Source organism: Rhopalosiphum maidis, chromosome 4 (genome assembly GCF_003676215.2).
Source record: "Rhopalosiphum maidis isolate BTI-1 chromosome 4, ASM367621v3, whole genome shotgun sequence".
Lineage (NCBI taxonomy): Eukaryota > Metazoa > Arthropoda > Insecta > Hemiptera > Aphididae > Rhopalosiphum > Rhopalosiphum maidis.
The window spans coordinates 34,421,581-34,445,747 of NC_040880.1; the positions used below are offsets into that span (position 1 = coordinate 34,421,581).

General features: G+C 26.2%; 2 protein-coding genes across 3 annotated transcripts in view; both read right to left on the minus strand.

Annotated features, from left to right (window-relative positions):
* Positions 1–18,949, minus strand: part of LOC113560833 — a 91,378-nt gene extending 72,429 nt beyond the window's left edge. The window contains exon 1 of one of the 2 annotated variants that reach the window (XM_026966930.1): positions 18,744–18,949. The gene's annotated coding sequence lies outside the window, so the exon portion shown is untranslated. Of the gene's footprint in view, positions 1–18,739 lie in introns of both variants that reach the window. The other variant, XM_026966931.1, reaches the window with a different exon arrangement.
* Positions 898–2,406, minus strand: LOC113548919 (piggyBac transposable element-derived protein 1-like). Its single transcript, XM_026950024.1, has 3 exons — positions 1,708–2,406; positions 1,161–1,580; positions 898–936 (listed from the first exon to the last, which is right to left on the minus strand). Exons 1-3 carry the CDS (start codon positions 2,404–2,406, stop codon positions 898–900), a joined length of 1,158 nt encoding a protein of 385 aa, XP_026805825.1.
* Positions 18,950–24,167: the final 5,218 nt, after the last annotated feature.

The following is a 24,167-nucleotide window of genomic DNA, read 5'->3' on the forward strand; positions in this document are numbered from 1 at the left end:
TTTTATTTAAAATTAAATTAGTTTAATTTAAAATCATCAATAAAATGTTTAATTGAAGATATTTATTCTATTTTACAATTTATTATAAAAAATTAAAACGCTGGAACACCGGAAAATAATAAAAGCGGCAGAAGGGTTGTATGGTTTGCACATTAATATTTACCTACCATATGGCTGATATATTTGAAATATGGTCTAATAAATGATCCAGAAACTGTCAGCGCTTTAATGAAATGTATAAATCCCTTTGGTAGTATTTTACGTTTGTTACTTACTATGTACTGTGTTAGTTAAATAATTTAAGTTTTTACGATAGCTGGACTACCACATTTTGGGTTGTGTATTAAAGAAAACATTTTTTTAAATTATTCAATCAATTGACAACAACAATAAGTTCAATAAAAAAATACATATTTATTTTGATGCTTTAGTCACAAAATATTAAAATAAACACAACAGATTTAATACTACTAAACATTTTTGATAATGAAAAAATACTTAACCTTTTTTTTATTAGGTAGATACCATTTTGATATATTTAAATACATTTATATCGTTTATCATAAGTTATGATTCATAACAAACAATATTATGACCACAGTTTAATATTTTTTACATCGGAAAATTTGAAAATTAAAATTAATTTTAAGTATATTTAAAAATTAAAATATCTAGGCAAAATCTTAAAATTTCATTTAATTATTTTTTAAATATAAACTTTACATAAACCATACAACTTTTAGAAGTCTTGTATTCCTTAACCCTTTCAGACCCGACTTTTTGAAAATTAAAAAAAAAAATTTTTTTTTCATCATATTTATATTTATAGTCTTAAAATTAATTTTGCTGAGTTTCGTAATTTTATCATTTTTTTTTGCGAAGTTTTAAGTGGGTACACTATAGTGTACCTTGGGTCTTCGTGGAGTCAATATTCATCTATAAATAAATTTTTCATTGTGTTAACTAATTATTAATCTAAATTAATCTTTTTCGATGTTAAGAAACAAATTTAATAAAACAAATCAAATAAAATTTATTTTTAAAACCTTTGAAAAATATAAAATTAATACAGTATTCTCCTGTGCTTTTTAACAATAAAAATTGTATAACAAATCATAAAATTACAATCTTTTTTGTAAAATAATAATAATTATTCTCACAATTTCTGGTCTTTCGATTTCTACATATGCCTTTTTCTTTTTGTCCCAACGCTCAACTTTGTCAACATCCCCAGATGTTACGTAATTAGAACCAAGAGTAACTGCTTTATTATCAAACCATTTTAAAAGTCCTATATTACAATGATTCATATCTGTGGTAACTTCAAATGCAGCGCCTCTACCCATTTTCCGCATTTGTTTGTCACTTAAAAATGGTGATTGTGCAAACCAATTTGATCTAATTGTACCAACCGCGTAAATGTTCAACTGTTGCAATCTCTCAAATAATCCAAATGACGAAAAATAATTATCGAAATACAAAAAATGGCGGTTCGGAGGAACATTTTGTGTTAAATGTAACACAACACTACCACCAAAGCCTACCGATTTTACCAAGTTACTGTCTAATTCTGAATATCCCTGAAATATCATAAAATTATAAGCCATTCCACTCTTACCTCCGCACAATAAAAAAATTTTGACCCCCCCACTTAATAGGCTTTCCTTTCATATATTGTTTGATCGATAGTTGGCCTTTGAAAGGAACCATCTGTTCATCAACACAAAGGTCCTGTTCTAAAGGTAGGCTATTACATTTTTTTAACACTACATCAAATAATAGTCTCACTTTGATGAATTTGTCTTTATTTTCTTTACTTATACTGTTGTTGTCAATTATATGAAAATTAGTTCGTAAAGCAAAAAAACGGTCTCGTGTCATATTACGTGCAATAATATTAATTTGAAAATTATCTTCCCAATATAAACGTACTCGAGGATATTTTAAAGAGCCCATAATAATATGAATACCAATAAATATTTTCATTTCGTTTATATTTGTTGGTTTGAATCTCGAAATTTGTTTAGAAACTGCGTATAAATTTGTGAAAAAAGCCATTTTTTCAAAAATGTCATTATTAAAATATTCACTAAAGTATTCTAATGGAGATCTTAGTAAAATAGGATATACAGGTTGATCTAAGTTTTCCAAATGCAGACGTGGTTGGGCAAAAGGTTTTCGTGCCCAACGAACATCACATTTTTTAGTTGTTTCAAAATTCTTACCAACAACACTATATTCATTCTCATTTTCAAAATTACCATCGTTATTTTCAAATTCATTTAAAAGCTCAGTGAGTTCTGCTTCAGGAAAAAAGTCTTCAGATTCATTACCACTATCTAGTTCCCCAATATCTGATACATTTCCGTCACCTAATAAAGCTAATATGTCATCCTCACGAAGCATTTTATACTGTTTATATAAAAACGTTTTTTTTTTTTTTACAAAGAAGTGTTGAAATAACGCAAGAAAATGTAAACAATTAACAAAATTTACATTCTAACGTGTAAGTATTATACTACAATAACTACATAATATCATTGTACACATAATCGGAATATTAATTTTTATTATCATGATAACAAATTGGCGCGGCAAAAAGACCGCTAACGTGATACGAAGACCCCTGGTACACTATAGTGTACCCATATGTTTTCTGATATAAAATAAAAACTATTCATCTCAAAGAGGTTATATAAATTAGAAAACATTCGTTACCATCTTTTCTCATAGGAAAAAAAAAAGATCAATCAATAATGGGGTCTAACGGAGTAACAATCAATTATAATTTTAAAATCTATTATCATTTTTATTCAAATGTACGTGTTATTTTCATTTAGAAACAATTATCATTAGGGTTAAATGTAAACCGTGTAAAAACAAAAACATACTCAAATTTTAGATCATAGAAAAATTGATTAAAAAAAATACTTTTTAGAAGATCGTTGTTTATATAAAGACCATATTACATAAGTACTTACATAAAAAGAAAAGTAACCCTTTTGAACATTGATATTAATTGCTTACTGCTATGAAGTAGAGCAATGGCTTTAATCACATCAATATGTCTTATACAGAGTCTGGAATATAATACATTGAAAGCGTTTAATGCATATAATTCAATGCAAAAATCTAAGGAGATAGTAAATTATATCAAAATATACGTTTATATCACTTAACTAAATTAAACTATTCAGTTAACTGAATAAAACGGTTTTTTTTTGTTAATACTATTCTTAATTAATTTATTAAATTATTCAAATTTCTAAGTATAATAATATAACAGTTAATTTGGTTTTTTTTGTTTATTTATATAAAATATAAATTAATATTATTATATTACAGTCCTTGTAATTTATAAAATGAACACTCATTATTTCAAAAAATATGTTTTTTTTTTTAATATTCTTACTAAAAAAGTTAAGACACACACAATTTTAATCATTTATATTTCTTTTTTTTCTCACATGTATTTTTATTATAAAAACCACTATTATCTACTTATTTTTAAATTATTACCGATACGTTTTATATTCTGAGTGGATTGATAAATGTATTGGTATTACAATAATGTACTTTGTTTTGTTTGTGTGTCTAACGATACTATTGTGACTGTATAAAAGCTTCAATATTAAACTTTATGGGAGGAAATTTGATTTACTTGTTACCTTTAAGATATTCGATGTCAATATTTTTTATTAGTTTTAAACTATAAAATATTGAATATTGAAACGGATAAATTGCCTATTTACGATGATGTAATATCATAACAGACGTTCTACTGACAAACTATTTATGAATAGGAAGTAAGACATACAAATAATAGCAAGTACACGGGAAATGCGTGCGGTTAACGTTTGACATAATGGATAACTGGGAACAATTAGGTGCCATATAGACATTGAAAGGATCGTTTATATATATATTATATAGGTAGGATTCTAGACAAACAGATATTCAGATAGACAAAAACCTATATTTTTCGAATCATATTCAATCAATTGCAAACAATCAAAAACCGTATAGTTTTCACTATTTCCCTTGTTTAACTTCGGAAGATATTTTTTCTCACAAACTAAAACTTACCTATACATTATATCATACTATATAATTGGCAAATTTTTCTAAATGTGACTATTAAGTCAACTATTAAGGCATATTTAAATACTGACTTGTTCGTTAGAAATTTAACCATTGAGAATTTTTCAAGTATACTTTCCTTTCAAAAAAAAATATCCACTCTTTTGATAAAACAGGATTATCACCATTTGAAATATCAGCCAAAAAATAAACACAGAACCATAATTTAAATCCATACTAAAACAATTTTAATCAGAATTACAACCCAAAACTAACAAATCATGTCCATGTATTACTTTAAACATTTTGGTGGGATTCTGGCTCAAAACAAGATGTACTGAAAAATAAAGCAAACATCCATTTTACTCAGAACCTCTAGCAACTGACATAATTTTAAAGAAATCGAAACCCGAAATCGTAAGTATTACAGTACTTAAACCCTGCTTGCATCATCAACCATCAACGCCTACACTGTTACCACTATTTACGAGCTGACCCATGACCAGTCGGCCTTAACGGAAACATCGACCTACAAACCGTTGACATATTGTGGCAATATTATAAAATAGTCGTTTTCATGTATGTCTACTAATTTTAAAACCTGCAGCCGGTATCGTTAACGCCAACGATGTCCATTTACCACAAAGCTAAATTTATATCACTTTTTATTTGAAAATTGCGGGTGAACAATAAATACATTTTGTTGACATTTCTAAAACGATATACATTTGTAAAATAAAAAATATATATACCTAACCTATTAAACTATATGATGCAGCTAAGAATATTATTGTTGTTGTATTTATAAAATGCCTTGGTATTTTGATTATATGATTATCATGGAAACCACTTAATGAGAAACTACTGTAATAGTTACAAAAATCCCAATATCTTTTACGCACAAGTATTCTACCAATATCCATTGGTATTTTGTGGTAAAGGATCAGTTGGGTGGATCGAAATATCGAATGTCCATATGAACAACGGTAACAGCAGTGACAGGATCAGTGTAGGATATATTAAACAATAACTCTAAGATTATAAAACAAGCTTTGTTACGGTTATAGGTAAAAATAAAAAGAGAGAGAGAAACAGAATAGGAACTTTCAACACAAATTAAAAAATAATAATAACTGTATTTCCATTCAACACTAAACTCAGATTATACAATAAGACTATAAATCTATAATTATAGAGTGAAAAACTATTTCAATAATGTATTTATATTAATATTATCTACAGTAAAATATCTTACTACATATCTCTGTAGTCAATAATATTAATAACACGTATAAGTACACGATTATTTTATTTATTTATCAAAAAGTATGAGTCAGGCTCAATCAAAAATATATGTACAAAACATAATTTATTATATAAAATATAAACATATATATTAAATTATTGTGTATAAAACAAAATATTTTGTACAAATAAAATACTTAGTACATGTAAATTAAATGAAAAAATCTAGAAAAAGTTTAAAGGTAGATTCTAAATTGAGTATAATGGGTATATGGGTTTTTAAGAACAGTAAAAAATATTGGTGTAATACCAAAATTAAAATATAATAGTTTAACTAAGGTAATATAATTTGCCCACCTTCGTTTAATTCACTCTCATAATGATAAACGTCTACTATACATACCCACTAATTCTTGACAAAACAAATTCTTGTTTATTTATTTTGGTCTTAACTCTTAATCTTACTTAAATCTTAATTAATGAGTAAAGTGCCAAGCCATTAAGTGGTAGGTTATTTACATTAAATTGCACTGAAATAACGGTTCTAAATTATTGGTTCAGTTTTTGAATAAAAAGTAACTTAGATACCAAATTTTCAAAATAATAGGAATAAAGAAAAATATATTACGTAAAACCAAGTTTTGACAAAATTAATTTTTGTTATTTTATTATAAATCAAAAATAAATAAGCTATTTGATAACAGATATTTGAAATTCTTAACAAAGGTTTAGAATGTTTAGATACATTTTTCTAGACATGACTGATAATTGAAAATATTATGGCTATTTTTGTGCTATTTACATATATTTAATATTGTTGAAATTATTATTCGATTTATTATAACAATATTTTTGTTTGTAGTCGAACATTTTAAAATGTTATAATAAAATAAGACTTTTTATAAATAGTTCTCATAGTAATTATTAAATAATATAAAAACATTCTTCAAGTTAAGTTTTTAGAATTTATCCTAGGGATTCGAAACTTTTCTCTATTACATATTTACAAATACTGTAATTTTTTATACGCAATTGAATTTTAAAAATATATAGTCTTTAATAAGACAAAATAGAAACTTATTGTTGTTAAAACTTATATATTTTGTAATCAGTCAAAAATGTCACGAAAACTAAAATAGTTTACAAACAAAGACAAAAAAGGAAAATATTCATTTATTCGTGTATTTTGTTTATTTAGTTTTACAGATATATTTAATATCACTTATACTTATTTTATACACAAATATTATTTAAAAAAACATGAACACGTTTAAACAAGAAATAAAAGATTATATTATTATAATTCTAATATTATTCTATTTTAGTAGAATTATTTCTACTAAAATTACAACCATATTCATATAATGAATGATGATTGATGATCGATCCATATATCACGAGTAGTAATAATATTGGCTTTAGATAAACGTAATATGCAATATAATTATTAATTATTATTATAGTCTGTTAAAACAAATAAATGATACAATCAATATAGACTATATATTTTACAAATGTCATATAAAATAGTGTAGTACCAACGAACAATATATTTTAACTTATTTTGTTAATATTTGAAATTTAAATTTTTTTTATATACTTTACTCTGCAGTATGTACTTTTCCTCAAAATATTCACGGAATGCTATAAGGTTTTATTTCTTAACATAATATGGTAGATATCTCATTGGGTTATTAATACTACATTTTACTTAAAACAAGCCTAGATCAACACATAAGTCAATACGTTTTTTAGATGTTTAATCATAAATTATTTATTGAGTACTTACAAAATAAAAATAATTTTATTAAACCAATTTCTGCTCAAAATGTTTTACAAATACCGATGATTTGTCACTTCAAAATAATATTCATCTGAATTCATATAAGTGATTAATGTAATGAATAACTAACGCCCGGTATTTATATTCTGTAGCTCTTCCAACTCTTGTATATATTATGGTTATAATTTATAACGAAATAAAATTTAGTATTAATTTCATATACAATCGACTCTCGGTAACTCAAACTTCAAGGGATACAAAAATAATTCGACTCTCTAAAAATGTTGAGTTATTAAATTCTCAAAAAAAGTATTCATTTATTTTTTAAATGTAGTAATGTAGTATCTTTGTAGCTTAAAAAAATGTCCAAATTTACATTTATACATATACATACCTACTTACATGTTATCATTTTTAAAGGATTTGTCTGAGGTTAATTATTTTTGTTTATTTAATACATTCCGCTTGACTGCTCAATTCTATTTTCCAAACAACAAAGTGATTTAAATAAATCTTCCATACCTTTAATGCATTCAATATACTAATGTAATGTTTCTAATTCAAATGTCACTTCTTTAATAAATTATTATAGTGCAGAGTTCTATTTTCGAGTGTTTGACTTCTTCGTAATCAATGTCCAATATATCGGAGATAATATCATCTCCAGTCTACTCTCTACAAATATCCACATTTTAATAAACATTAAAATATAATTTAAAAGTTATTAGAAGGATAATTTTATTTGTTCAACATATCGGAAATTTTCAGTTATTCAGGTTGCCGAGAATCAACTGTAGGTATTTCATTTAACTGTTAACAGTCAAATTTGTTTAATATTATTTGTTTAAAAGTAATTGTTATGTATATAAATTTGCAATTAAATAGTATTCTTTGTTATTTTTAATTACTTTTTTTTTTTTTACTAAATATTAATAAGGTTGTCTTCATTCAGATTAAAGAGTTTTTTCAAGAATGTTTATGTTTACATAATATAAATGTATAATTTAATATATTTTAAAATACAAAAAAAAATTACATATAGAATAACACCATAAAAACGTATAGTAATTATAAAAATGTAAGACAATATTTTCATATATAATAGCAATAAATTAGAGTGATATTCTTAAAATTAATTAAAACTGTAGTAATGAGTCAATTCTACTATCAAATGTGTTTTCAATCATAAATAATTGTATTTTTGTAATGGTAATCACAGTTGCCAATTTCAACAAGTAATGGAATATTAATACAAATACTTTAAGTCTGGATGTTAAACGAGTTGTAATAAATGGTTCTAGAACATCAAATAAAACTGAAACCTTTCATATACAATCTGCAATCGCATTGTAGCTTACTTGTATTTATAGTTGTATAAATATTTCAATATTTCAATAATTAAACTATAAACTATGTAATGGAAAACTTTTGCTATATGTATAAGGCTAAAATAATAATACAATATTATTATTTATAATGTAATTTTCTAAATTCTCTAATCAATGATCATAATAACATACTATAATCTTTTTGAAAATTTAAACGCTTATAAAAATTTTTTGTTGAGTCAAAAACCTTGAAATTCAATAAGTTGTAGTTGTTAGTGATTAAAAAAAAATTACATTAAAAAATTTCTATCGGAAAGTTATATTTTAGTTTTAATTTTTTATGAGGTTTTAAAATTTAGTATAATATTCCTAACAAGTACCTATTTCATATTGTAAATAAAAAATCTAAAACTTTTAAAAACATAATTATTTTTTATACATATAGGTATATTTGGTATTTAAATGTGGAAGGACTTTTATACTTAAACGATGTTAATTATTTTGCTTTAAACATTATTCGTAGAGACTCAAATTTTTTTACGTATACTATTCATTTTACTTGACGTAACGATATTTTTAAAATTTATAGATTCATTTTAAGGTATTACTTATTTATACCGTGAATATTTTCACACTATTTTAAAGTACGGTGGTACAGACTCAAAAATGAAAACTAATAATAATATTATATAATGGTATAAATAATACAATGGTACAATAATTAAATACTTATATTCATAGCAAAAATTAAATCGACCTATTGTAATACTAATAATAAGATAATTTACTTTAATAGCTATATCAAAAATAGGTACTTATCATAAAATATACTTAATGGTGTAAGCTGACTTTATGTTCGGCATCGTTTTTCATATAATACGATAAAGCATTGAATATTCAAATTTAAATCATGCATTAGAGTGACCCACTCGACATCTACTATATTAAAGCAGAATGGTATTAAAAAATGTATTCCTTAAAGGCTTTCGCTTTTAAAAAAAAATAATTGACAGAGTATACCTAGTTGTAGTTTCAGTGGTCAGACGACACATGGACGCGAGTGCGTTGTTCAGTGTTCAACCGTTATCGCTCTACGAGGCGCACGAGCACTCAACATCTAGATGATACAATAAAATAAATAATATCTAAAAGCACTGGAATTTTTAATTTTAATAATAAAAACACATTGGATATAATGATTCATGGCCACACCACCCGTCTCCACTTTCCATGTATGTTCCGCAGTCCGCAGTATAAAGTCTATTGTAATATTAAGCATTTCCATTGCTTCGTATATAATGTAGACCACATATACGATGTGCTAGATATATGCAGCTTTATTATGATATAATTATTTTAACCGACAACAGCATATTGCGAATCGTAAACATTTGCCAATTTAGTAGTACGAAAGATGAAAACTCTAAGAATAAGGGATATTTTGTTTTAAATAACAGTGCATACCTTATACCATCCAATAAGACGCAAAAAATGTGATGCCCCCTTCCATTCAAAGATAAAAATTAGACACTAAAATCATTCGTTTATGCATATTATATTTAATATTAAAAATATGCACAAGCACCGTAATCCATTAAAATATAATAAATATTGAACCCAGGCCTTGACTCTAATAATGAGTGTTTTCAGTAAATTCAGGATGAGATAGTTATTATATTTTATTGTTTGAGTTTTTACTAAAACAAATAAAATAAATGTTAACAGCACTTACAATGTGTATAAAATAAATCATATACTTTTTATTAGAAATAAACAATCTACACAGCTAATGCACAATAAAGTTTATGTGGTATGAAAAATATCAAGGACCTGAGGTGGTGTTGAATAAGAAGCCACCCATTGACGACACTTGGAAATTTAATTTATTGAAAATATTAAAATATATTTTATTAATTGAGAAATATTATTCCTTTTTATATGCTTTAAAATGACCTAATACAGTAATGGTATATCATAAATGAAACCAATGGAAGGATTGGGCATAATATACTAATAAATAAATTTATAATTACGTTTTATAACTTAAAGTATGTGATTTTAAATACATTTTTGTAATTATAATACAGAAATAGTATCACTTAAATGTTTTCAACTAATATTTACTCAGTTAATTACATTATAGAAAAAAAGTGTTTTAAAAAAAAATTCAAGTAGTCAGGAGTATGTCACAACAACATTTTGTAGTGTTCTCATTCAACACAATTAATTTTAGATGACATTATTTTAATTACGTTTAATAATGGGTACGTGTATGTCCATTAACCATATGTCAGAAGTACCTGGACGCTTCCAGTACCATTACAAAAACAATAGAGTTAATAATTCATTGATAATGGCTACAATAAGTATCTCTTATATCGTTTATAATGATGAATTTATGAGCATGAACGAATCCAATAGATGGTACTATTGGTACTAAATGAAAAAGTAAACTAATTTATTTAAACATTTTAAATTTTAAAAATCAGTTACTAATAATTAAAATGAGTAGATAATATATTTATTAATTTGACAAAATATAATACCTATTACCTATAATTACCTGCTACTATACTGTTACATTATGAATGTTAAATATAAAAACAGGATCTATTCTTCTATCACCTCAGAATGTACATACCATACTAGATAATATTTTTATGTTAATAATTTAATTTAATATTATAGTTTCTACGACAATTTAGCTGCATAATTTAATGATGGAAAAACATTTTTTTTCTTAAATATTAAAATTTTTTAAAATAATATTATATTTTATTTATAAATGTAATAAACTATTGACGATATTTATACAGAATTAGATAATGAAAAATTTAAAAGAAAATTAAAATTTAATCCCCCGTAGATTCTTATAAAGAAAAATAAATAGAAATTACTGTTTTTATATTTTTACATATTACCTATGTAATAACATAAAAGACGTATAAACTGCAGTAAAAACATTTAAAACTTGTATCCTTTTAATTTCTTAAAAAATATTTTTGAGACTATATATATATATATTCATACAGTTTTGAAAATTTTAGTTCATTTTAACTATTGTACTTTGATTACTCTTAAAGACATTTACTTCGTGTACAATGAACATTTTATTTATATTTACACACTTATAGTTCTAATTAATTATTATAGTACTATACCAATAAACATAAAATATAATATAACTTATACTCCCAATCATAATATTTATCACATAATAATATCTAGGTATATTATAATATATATTACCTATTTTTTTACTACGATTAATTATTTATTTATATTAAGATACAGGTAATACTTGATATCTATCAACTCTATATGTATACGTATAATACACAAATGCAAACACGTACATAGAAAAATATTTGCTCGTATGTATACTAAAAAATTATATCTATCTATATTTAGTAAAACATAAATATTCAAAATGATGTATGATACTTCTGTACATCATTTTTGTAGTTACACACAGTAAACGGTTTACTATTAGAAACAATTGTATTATTTAAATTGAAAAGGCGTTTCCTTGCCTTTTTAATGCTTTATTTGTCAAAACGTATTTATTTCAAATATAAATGCAAATTCACAATTTTATTTCTTCTAAATGTTTGCTTTTTATTCACATTAATACAAAATACACATAATACCAAGATTTCACCCAAATGAGATGGAACCAATGAATCTAACCAAACGGAATTGTGGTTATATTAAAAATCAGTTGATAATGGTTATACATATTTGAGTATCATTTAGCGTTACCCAGAGAACACCACGGGGAGGCGATACTCTTTGTTCTCCAAACGTTTGTTGTTTTTTTTTACAAACGTTATTTGTTTTTGAATTAAAATTTTATTTAAATAATGTCGGTAATATTTATTTATTTCGCCTTATATATTTTACAGCGATCAGTAAGAATGAAAAAAAAAAATACTAAATAAAATTAGTTTAATAGAAAAAATGGCCAAGGACACCAATATAAATTGCCAGAGCAAAATAGTCCATTAAAAATGAATTCGATAAAAAATAGCTTGAGAAAAATAGTCCAATTGAAAGTATGGCTAATATAATAGTTATTTGAAAATTAATCAAGTATAATGTCGCTGTAAAGGAGTTATGGATTTATTAATTAACTAAGCAGTGTCAAAATTATTTTTACCAACGTCTTATAATAACTATGTTGACTATTTAAATATTTAATTGGCTTTTTGCAATATTTTTATTATATAATTCATTTCACTACTACAGAAATGTATTGTTTATAAAAAAAAATAATGATGTTTAATAAGATTACAAATATTTACAAAAATTTTCATCTTATGATATACATATTTTAAATAAAGAAGAAAAATTTTAATTAAAATCCAGTAAATTACGCAGAGTATAAAATTTTAATAACCAAAGATTAAATAATAATATTAAATATACAATATATATATATGTGTGTTTTTTTACTGTTGTCAACAAACTTTTAAAAAAGTTTTTTTTAAATTATGGACTTTTTTCATTATACTCTATAGTTAAATAAATGGTTTGATTTAATTTGTAAATTAGTTATTAGCATTTAAATTATGTATGTTATATTATATGTCTATTCAGTGTTTCAATGCATGCTCTGTATATCGTATATAATTGATTATTAAGCCATTTTCTATATCGCATCAATCTTCAATCGATTATTTTTCAATGTAATTTAATCAATACTTAGATATTTTCACTCGGTTTCTTACTTAACATAATAATAAAATAATATAATTATATTAAAATTAAATTTTTTTATAAAAAGTTATGATTCGCATTAATTTTCAAAATATTGCACTAAAAAAAAATGTTCTAGCTGTCTTTTTATTTTTTATTTTATCCTTACATTTGATGTTTTAGGTATTTTACATTTATTTATTTTATTTTTTTGTTTTATTTAAATTAATATATTATTTAAATAATATAGAACAGTATAGAACAGTATAAACAGTAAAAAAGGAGTAAAAATTATATAAAATAGAGTATAATATAGGTACTATAAATATTTCTTGTGATAAAATTTGAAAGATTGATATGTTCATACATATTTATTGTAATATCTAAATTAATCATATAATAATAATAATTCCCGTTAAATTGCATGCTCGTATAATGAGAGTAAAACCACTATTCTCAGAACTATATCATTTTTATTGCTAAAATATAATCTCAATACTTAGCGACCTTTCCAATGATAATTATTGAAATCACATCTTTGAATAATAAGTTAAAGGACAAGTAATAAATTTAATACACTAATATTTACTAATGCTTGAATTAGTTTTTCATAGATTGTCACTAAGGCTAAATAGTAACTACTTTTCCAACAAGACTTGTGCATTTTGTTAACAAGCTTCATTGACTGATAATAATTATTTTTATTGAATTGTTATTTCAAATCAGTTTAATTATAAAAATTTATTTTATTACATTAGTTCATATATTAATTGTACTTATGATTTTATCAGGAATTTAAATAATTAATAATTTGTATTCTAATTTAACGAAGTTTAAACAACAAACAGAATTTTGTGTAACAAATAGTTTAAAAAAAAAATTAAATTACTTAAAGTTAAAATATTTGTACTATGATTAACGATATGATTATGTCAACGCTGGTCGGAAATTAAAAAATGCTCTTCCGTTTTATATTTTACTACACACAGAATCAGAATCAAACGTAGAACACGTACGTTTTATATAGGTACATCGCCAACAAGTACCACGTGTATTTATTCGAACCAAAATGGTATTTTTATAATTTATCCGAATCAGCATTTCTATTTAGTTTACTCGTTGAAAATACATCTATAATTTTAAATGAAATATCATTTGAACGTAATTAAATTAAAATTGAAATAAAAATATATACTCAAACATGTCATGTATACCTACTTAAGTATAATCATAAATAAATATTCAGTTATACATATATATATATAATGTTATTTATGTGATATTTGCAGAAAAATGATGGGTCTAAGACTAAGATTAAGATAACAGTCTTGGCAATAATTAAATAATTAGTCCTGCCTACTAAACTGGATTCAAATTATTTTCTTATAAATTACTATAAGATAACCTACTTGTGTTTAATGTAATAATCTATTGAATTAGTAAGCTTTAACATGTTAATTTATGGTTGAATTCACAATTATTCCTACCTATCTGCTCATCTATGAGCATGCAATTCAAAGTTTATTGTTACGATATATGACATTAATTTATTATGTGATTATAATTATAATATATTATACGAATTATTAATGACTTTTGTTCAAAAATATTGCGCAAAAAATGTACATTTTAAATATTAATGTTCATACAAACATTATGTTGATTTAATAGTAATTATACACGTGACGAAATTTTGCTGTCACTTCTGTAAAACAAAGCCACTTAGTGAACAAGACATGAAAAATACTTTTTGTACTTATCGTGTATTGTACATGTAACATAAAATTATAAATATATTCACAAAATTTAGGTAACTACAATTTTAAAATATCAATCGTTTTTTCCTGTAGTGTTTTCTAGGTAAGTCTATAAATACAATACTCTAAAATGTATAAATATTAACTATTGTCAACTGTTATTTTAAAATGAACAGAATATAATCCGAGAGAAAAAGAATAAGCTGATTATATATTGACTATTTGGGTGAAACAAGGTATATGTGTTTTGGATAAAAAAAAAAGGTCAGTTTTGGACCAAACATTGATTTTAAAATAAAATAATTTAATTTTTCATATAATATTAATATCTAAATATTAACAAATAAAATTACTAAACATAATATAAATAATTGTTAGCAATATATAAAATTAGTTATATTTTTATTATTTAGTATTATAGTTCTACACTTTTATACCTACTTAACGCATTAAAACCATTTCAATACGTAACTCAATTCATTTAATGAATAATATTGATAGTTTAGATGCTATGTTCTGATATCCATCAATGTTCAATTCATAATAAAATATTAATAATTATTTAATATTTGACAACACATTTTATAACATCAATTATATTTATGGTTTTTTTCTGAAGTCTGTTAAATAATACTAAGTTTATACTGAATATAAACCCAAACACAAAATCACTAAAAATTAAAATGCATTTTGTTTGATAAATCCTTATGTAATATTTTTTCATAGTAAGCATCAATACTAAAATCATGTAAGTACATATTCAATAATTCCGAATACATAATCTTTTTAATTACTTTAGATCTACGTAGTCATATAGTCTACTGTATTTGTATTTTGTTGAAATACTTCTGCATATGATTAAAAATTTATAACAAAAGACCTGTTTACATTCTACAATTAAATTTGGATAAAAATTAGATAATACATTACCACATTACCTAGCTATAATAAATAAGCACTTTTAATTTTAAAAAAAATGTACAAGGCTATTGTACAAATTTAAATATATTAATACTATATTTATTATTTATGAAAGTTCAATAGCATATAGTCATAAAATCTATTAAAATTACTATATGTTTTCAGTCTACAATATTATTGTAAATTATTAACTAAACAACTACACGGAGTACAAATTCTACAATATCATTAACCGGAAACAATTGATCGCTTAAAAAAAAAAAAAAAAAATTGAGAATATGTATTACATACTAAATATTCGATTAAAAAGACATTAGATCATATGTAAATTAATATGAAAGTACTGTGATATAGTTATTAGTTCTCTAGTACCAATATTATTTTATGTAACTAGGTATTACTGCAATAGGTTATTTTTACACAAGTGCAGTGTTTAATATAGGTAATAATAACTATAATACACTTTAGAAATAAATAATGCCATAATGACGTAGAAAGGCATATTATTTACGTGAATATAATAAAATAAATATAAATTTTGTTTATTATAAATGTCGATAAATCATTGTAATAATTTGTAACTGTCAGAGTAAAAAATACTGAAAATAAGGAACATCGATTCACGTTATATATAAAATAAAATAGTAATATTAGCTTGATAAATACAAAAACTAGTAGATTAATAGATATATTTAGGTATGTTTCGTAGTTCGTTTATATGTAAATAAAATAATATATGTTATATGTTTTCGTATTTTTATTATATTTATTATTTATACAGAGTTGAGCATGAAATCTAAACATTTAGTTTTAGGATTTTAAATTCTAAAATCCGTTTTTAAAAGATTTTTCTCAACTCTTCATTGGGATAGATAATTTACGTTAAAAAATATTCAATTTAACTTTTGTGTACTATTTTACAAAGTCATAATATTATGCTCTCGAGTAATTAAATTATTATGTATATACTACAAAAACTTAACAGCTTACTCAATCTACCACCACAAATTGACATTCTTGAGTATCCTCATTTACGTTTTAAGTCTAGAATTCCCATATAGGTAGCGTGAAAAATTATAAAAAGAGAGCATAGAATGTCTGTAAAAGAGGCGATGAGATCTAGTAGAAACTCGTAATCGTGACCTGATTAACGAACTGCCCATAAAAGTTCATGAATTTACAAGAGCCCACTGAAAAATACTTAATCGCACCTACTTCATAAATGGGCATGATCAATTCAAAATTCAGTCGATCACATGCGTAATGGTATCGTGTTAATCACTTGAAGAACATATTAAGGGTTTGAGAACTTATTATTTGATTTATAATAATTTTTATTATTTATTTTACTGTCGCCACTTTCGTATATACAAATAATATATAATTTATCTAATTTATTTGTTTGTTTATATTTATTTATAATAGTAATTAAAATATACTTTTACCTATGTTACTTTTTATACCGAATCTCCATAACACTTTTGAGTTATAATTATAAATAAGCGCGTATATGTTTTCAGGTAATTGGTACCACGTGCAAAAAATATTGAATAAATAACAAGTAGATATATATATATATATTCAAAACAAGATGCATGTGGTGCTGGATATGGTCAGTGTAAAATGTAAGTATTATTACTTACAATATTGTGTAGTATGAATTTTTCACCATTACGGATACTTACATGTCATTATAAGACAATACGATGTACATTGATATAAAACTTAGCAAAAAACTAGAAAGGGGTTACAGTTATTTGTTCACCGAAATTGAAATCTTTATTCAATTTACTCAATTATTTATTTGTATACGTCTTAAAACTCATTTTATAGCTTAGAAAAAAATCATGGGTACACATAATATCGTCAAATAATAATCTTATTTACTTATATGAGAGTTTATTAAAAAAAAAAAAGAATGTTACAACTTGTTTAAAAAACCAATATTATGATGATAATTCTGTAATTATAAATAACTATATGAATTAATAATTTAATAGTTTACTTTTGTAACCCAGATAATGTGATAATAATGACAAAATATGTCAACATTATATACTGTAAAACAAGAGAAACGAAAAATGAATGTAAGCGCTTTATGCAATATTTTAAGGAAAAAATATTTGGATATCTTATAAATGTTTGTTAAATGCATTTTTTGTTTATTTAGGAGGATTTAAAAACCTCTATAGTTTGGGGGGGGGGGTGGGCAAAATGATAGCGGGAACAAGTGCCCAAATTCTCTCCCCACGAATTACGTCACTAATAATTTGTATATTTATCTATAGTTTATATACGGCGAAACGGCGCGCAACACAATATAATTTACAGAACCCGTACTTTATAATATAATATAGGTACATATATATATATATACTATTATTTATTATAATAATAACGTGCACGCAGTGCCATCGGCCTTATACTGACGTATAATATGTGCAGTTGCCTCGGCATCGTCGACATGGGTACACTACCTTACACCGCATACATATATTATGTAAATCCAAGAGACTTTATCGGCCGACGGGCCGCGAGACGGCTTTGTCGAAAACGGTATGCGCGCGATATCTCGAACATCTCGATAGACGGAAAATGCGTTATCATGATAATATTATGCAGCCGCAGGAATAAAATCAATTTCACGCGTAGGCGCATAATAATATTACGATGCAGCTATGCATTGCAGTCTGACGAGTGCGCGGAAAAAATTGTAGCTGTGAAAAAAGTCAAAACCGAGTCTATCGCACTCGTGGTCTTGAAATTTGGTGCATACACAGACAAATCATCTTATATACTCGAGACCATTTTTTTTATAAAATTTTCATTTTAATTTAAACCGTACCTACTTAATAGTATACATACGATAATATTTATTATAAATAAATAATATTATTTGTAATAACGCAAAAACCGTTAATACATACTCACGACGAATAAACAATAATGATATATTATTTGCGGCGGCGACGACGATTTAGTTTACCGCGTTCGACGACCACACAGTTACTCGCTGTTTATTTCGGATTTTCTATTTTCCTATCGTTAACGCGACGGCCGCGCGCGCGACGACCACGACACTTGTTGATGTCTGAAACGGCGAACGAGCGCGCGAAACACGGGTCCAACGTAAACGGTACGCGGTGGCCGCGGAGAGCACGACGGGCAATGTGTAAACGGCTGGGGGACGTCCCTCCGGCCGGTCGCGATACTCACGTCTACTACGGCCACGGCGCCGCCGTCGTGCTCCCAGGGAAAATCGGCAGCCGCCGCCGACGCCGACGCCGACGCCACCGTCGCGGTTGCCTTGTGCAATATAATATTATGCGTGCCGCGCACCGCAACGAGACACGCGCCGACACGACGACGGCCATCGCAGTCACCGTTTTGGCGAATTATCATAATATTATACCCACATACATAGGTCACACGAGTAGCCTGTTACCGGGCACCTGGTAGAGGTGCCCGGTAAGCGACGGTAGTGTAATTACGAGTGTACAGCGACGCCGGGTTTGGTCAAGAAAAATCGTTTCGATTGTGTAACTCGTCACCGTGTGAGCCCTGTACCCGACGACAGGGTCGCGGGCCCGCAGACCAAACCGGAATGCAAATGGTGATTCCGACTGTATACAAAACGATAATATTCTAACGCTGTAGTTGAGGTCTGTATTTGTCATAACACCGAAATGTTCAACTCGGGTTGTGCCGCGGTATTACAAAAATTAAAATCACGGCAGTGGGTTATTCGCCGACAGGTTAGCGCACCCGTTTCGTTTATATTATTTTATACTGTACTATAGTATTAAATATAATGTATAATAATCTTTTGCTAAAATAAATTTTAATTATTTATATATCGCGGATGACACGGAAATACCGCAGCGTAACGAACATTGTTTCATAAATCTACATTTTTTAATCACTCTTTAGAAATCCATATATTCTAAATACTTTATACTCTTCGTAATGACCAAATAATATATTAATATGATAATATTTCAAATGTTCGTAATTTTTTAGCGTTTTGACAAATAACTCAGAATCAAAATTTTCCCGGACACCTCGACCAATGAGTTCCCTTTATCAAAAAAAAAAAGACATATTATAGTTACGACGTTTTGACGAAATCTGCGGGAACGTTTTAGAGTAAAGAATAACAGATACACGCGTACGCCAGTAATTAGTATACAATTAGTATAGGACTATGGTTTAAGAAATGTAATCGATAGCGATAAATATGTATTCTTTACTTAACGTTTGCGCGGGCAAAATACGCCGAGTGCATAATACTTGGTATTATGTGCGTTGCCATTGCACGTAGTGTACCGGTCGAGGTAAAAGTCATATCATTTATACTAACAATAAGTATATATAATATATAGGGACGAAGTCGCTGTCGACACGTATTATGTAGATAAGTCCGTCATAATAATTCTGCGGTGACAATAAGCCGCGGTATCCGCGCTGGCCGTCATCAGCCGCGAGTCGGACATCCCCAAATCGACGAGTACGGAAGACGTCTGACAAAGCTCGTTGCGCTTATGGGGCTTAAGTATAATATTTTGATTATGGCGCGCGTGTACGTGGTGGAGAATCGTGGAGAACGGGTGCGCCCGTGCCACGGCATTATTATTATTTTTCTCTTCCATCACCGTGCCCGTCTCGTTATCTTTCGTCTATACACCGTCCGTAATTAGAAGTATCGAGCGGACTCATTGTACTGCCTCCGCCAACACACCGTTGCCCTCCGCCGCAAAACTCCTGCAAAGCACCCCCTCGCCACCACCGACACTCGCGCGACCAGACCGACCGCCACCCCGCCGACCAACCGTTTTGGACGAGGCACATCACGCTTGTCGGACACACCGCGATCGTAAAGTGTCCAACAGGCTTCGCCGCCGCACCACCCCATCTCACCGTTTTATTTACCGCGCATAATGTACAATATTATTATTATTATATTATCGGTGAGTGCACCGCCGCCAGCTCACCTTCGAACGGCGCCCGCAAATCCCAAGCCCAACTTGATTACATTAGAGCGCGACAGTATAATTTAGTAATATACTATAGTACATACCTACAACAATGATTGCATTATTATCACTTACCTATACGTGATCACGATTCGCCCACACGACGAGTGTGAAACACTATTGTTGTTGTTGTCGAGGTTTTTGTTGTCGTCTGTGGGCACCCGTACAAGGAAATAACACCACATAATAATATACGCTATAGCCAGACCGTTTAGATATTACTTACCGTAACACCTTGTAATGAGCGGTACCACCCCTCTCGCCCAAAAATTACTCGTCTCTTTTCTTCGAAAAATAAAACAATTACGTTCATTTCACCCTTGGTTTCACTCTCGAAATGTCGGAAAGCACTATTTTACAAATTTATTCATATTTTAGATTTCAGTTCAATTATATAATATAAACAAAGCGTGTAAACGAAAAGCTTTTAAAAAATGTCCATACAAAACTATTAAAGCAAATATATCAAAATAAATTGTATTATATTTATAATATATACCCACGTTTACGAGATGAGAATTCAATGATTTTTCCCCGAATTGTACTGAAAAGTCTATCTGCTGCCCGCGTCATTTTCTTGTGATGCTAAAGCAAAATTAATGGATTTAAAACTAAATTTAATTACAGTCTAATAAAACAACGTTTACGTTTTAGCATAATAATTGTACATTCCATTCACCTCGCTGCTGCGTTTTATCATTTCGTTCAATTTTTTTTTAAATGTTTTATTCCTAAATGGTCTAAATGAAAATAATACAGTTTCATTTTATTCGTACTAGTATAGGTACTACCATACTTTACTAAAGTTCTTAAATTTACTGACAAACGATTCAAATTGAAAGTAATAATTGATGACTAATTACAATTGTATTTCAAATGATTCATTGAAACTCAGATCACAGGAATAATATATTTATTAAATTGAAATTCAATATAAAGTAATTAAATCAATTTTTCTGAAAAATGTATAATCGGAATTTGTTACATTTTATTAAAATAACCTTTCCCATAACTAGAATAGAGTCTTCCAAAGGAATTTCTTAATCAAGTTTAACCTACATTTCGTAAGATGCGATGGTACTCCTAATGCACGAGATGGTAATTACACTTTGAAATTATTACATTTCACAGTTGATTCTTATTTTCTTATTTCATAAAACTGGAGAATTCAATCAGCTGTGTAGTATATTTCAAGTGTACATCATTATAGAGACATAGAGTAGATCACTGTATGTAATAAATGTGTCGAGTTTATATTTAATGATAAATTATAGATATCATGGAAAATGATTCTAAAGAAATAAAGTATATTAATAATAATGTGTTTTAAATAAAGTTTAATTTAAAAACAATTTATTAATTTCTCATCTAGTAATAATGATTGTAAAATAGCTTACATAATTCACATTTCCGTAATAATTTATAATAATATTATTTGTGTTCATTAAATATTATTGGAAGGTTCAATCAATTTTAGCATTTTGTATTGTACTAATCCCTTAGGCTTTGGTATATTTATATAGTGTACACTGCAAAATGCATATGGCTACAATAAAATAACTATAATGTTTGTGTCGATTTTAATTAAATATACAATAATATTTCTTCATAAATATATTATGAATATTAATAATATAGTATACACCTATTAAACATATTACGTTTTTGTATATGTACAAACTGGGCTCCAAAATTTTATTTACATGTATTAGGATTGTAGAAAAATAGTTAAATTAAATAAATAAAATAAATTTCATTTAATTCAAGTCTGTTCCGACTAGAAAAAATAATTTAATGACGATAACAACAACTACTTTACGATAGAATATTATTGTTGTTTTATATACAGTCCTATTGGCTGTTGTTATTACCATAGAACATGCTCTATGTACAATGTTATTACTTAAGCCACGCTGACTACATGAAAGGCAATAAAAATTAATGAAAAATAATACAAATATTGAAAAAATGCCCGTAAAACCCATTTATAAATAACTGAATGATTGCTTTTGTTCAAACATCAATAATGCAAATTGTTATTTTTTTAAATAATTGAATTTAATCGGGACAATATTTTGTAATATTATGAAGTAACTAGTCAGTATAATTATGTGTATTTATATAATATTTATAATTGATATTCTAGTAAAACACTATTAACCATCTATTATTAACAACAATATTCGAATTAGCATATACTATATTATATTTATGTTTTGTTAATTATGTTTGAATATTGAATTACGCTTATTTTTTATATGTTAATTCAAAGTTATTTTGATCTAAAATTATTCCTTAAAAAAATAAATGTTTCATACATAATATATACCTAGTTACTATCCTAAGTAAAATTTAAATTTTAACGTATGCATATATATATGGTTTTAATAATAAATGTTGTTCTATCTTTACTGTGATAACTTTTTAACATTTTACATTATTATTTTATCTCAACGAGTAAAAAATCTCATTGGGTTATAAAATTGATTATAATCATCATTTAATATATGATTATAAAATCAATTAATATTAATATTGTATGTTTAATGTTATAATAAAAATAACATAGTAGTAAAAAAATACGAAAAACAAATTCTTATTTATATAACCATCAGTAAATATAAAAATAATTACTATCATTTTTAGGCATTAATAATATTATTAGAAATATATTTATTAAGTACTTGTATTATAAAATATCAATACACATGACTACATGAATATTATATAGACATTAAGATTTGGACTATTAGGTGTTTTATACTTATAAATTTTTCAATGTAGAAACCAAACCAAAGAATAAAGATACATAAATTTGCAATGAATTGAAAAACCTAGTGATGAATTCAAATCTATTTTCATAATATTTAAATCCATCAAACTTCATCGAGGCATCAAGCATTGCGATTTTGAATCAATTTTTGGTTGTTCTCTGTGATTTATTCTATTGTTTGCGTCCATAGGTATACCCGATACCTATTATAATATTAATCAATATTAATGCATTTATTATTTCTATATTTAAATATATTGTATAATTATTGTAAAACTCTAATATTTTAAATGAAATTAATTTAAACTATCATTTACAATGATGTGTTTCATTATCTTTATGATCATTAGCTATAAATTGTGCCCATAAGGAAACTAAAGCACATCAAAGCAAAATATATTTTTTCAATTATTTACTATTCATGAACTTATAGCCATATATTTTTATTATTTTATTATTTTATAGGAGTAATATTATCTTTTGTAAATTTTTAGAAGCTTACCATTCCCCAATTTATGACATATTATTTTATTTTTAAGAACTAATTAA

Bases quoted from the DNA above. Each gene is read 5' to 3' on its own strand.
- LOC113548919 (XM_026950024.1), bottom strand. From the start codon at position 2,406: ATGCTTCGTGAGGATGACATATTAGCTTTATTAGGTGACGGAAATGTA. The intron at 1,581-1,707 runs GTTCCTTTCAAA...ATGATATTTCAG, and splicing joins TTTGTGTTGATGAACAGATG to GGATATTCAGAATTAGACAG. The intron at 937-1,160 runs GTGAGAATAATT...ATTTATTTATAG, and splicing joins AAATCGAAAGACCAGAAATT to ATGAATATTGACTCCACGAA.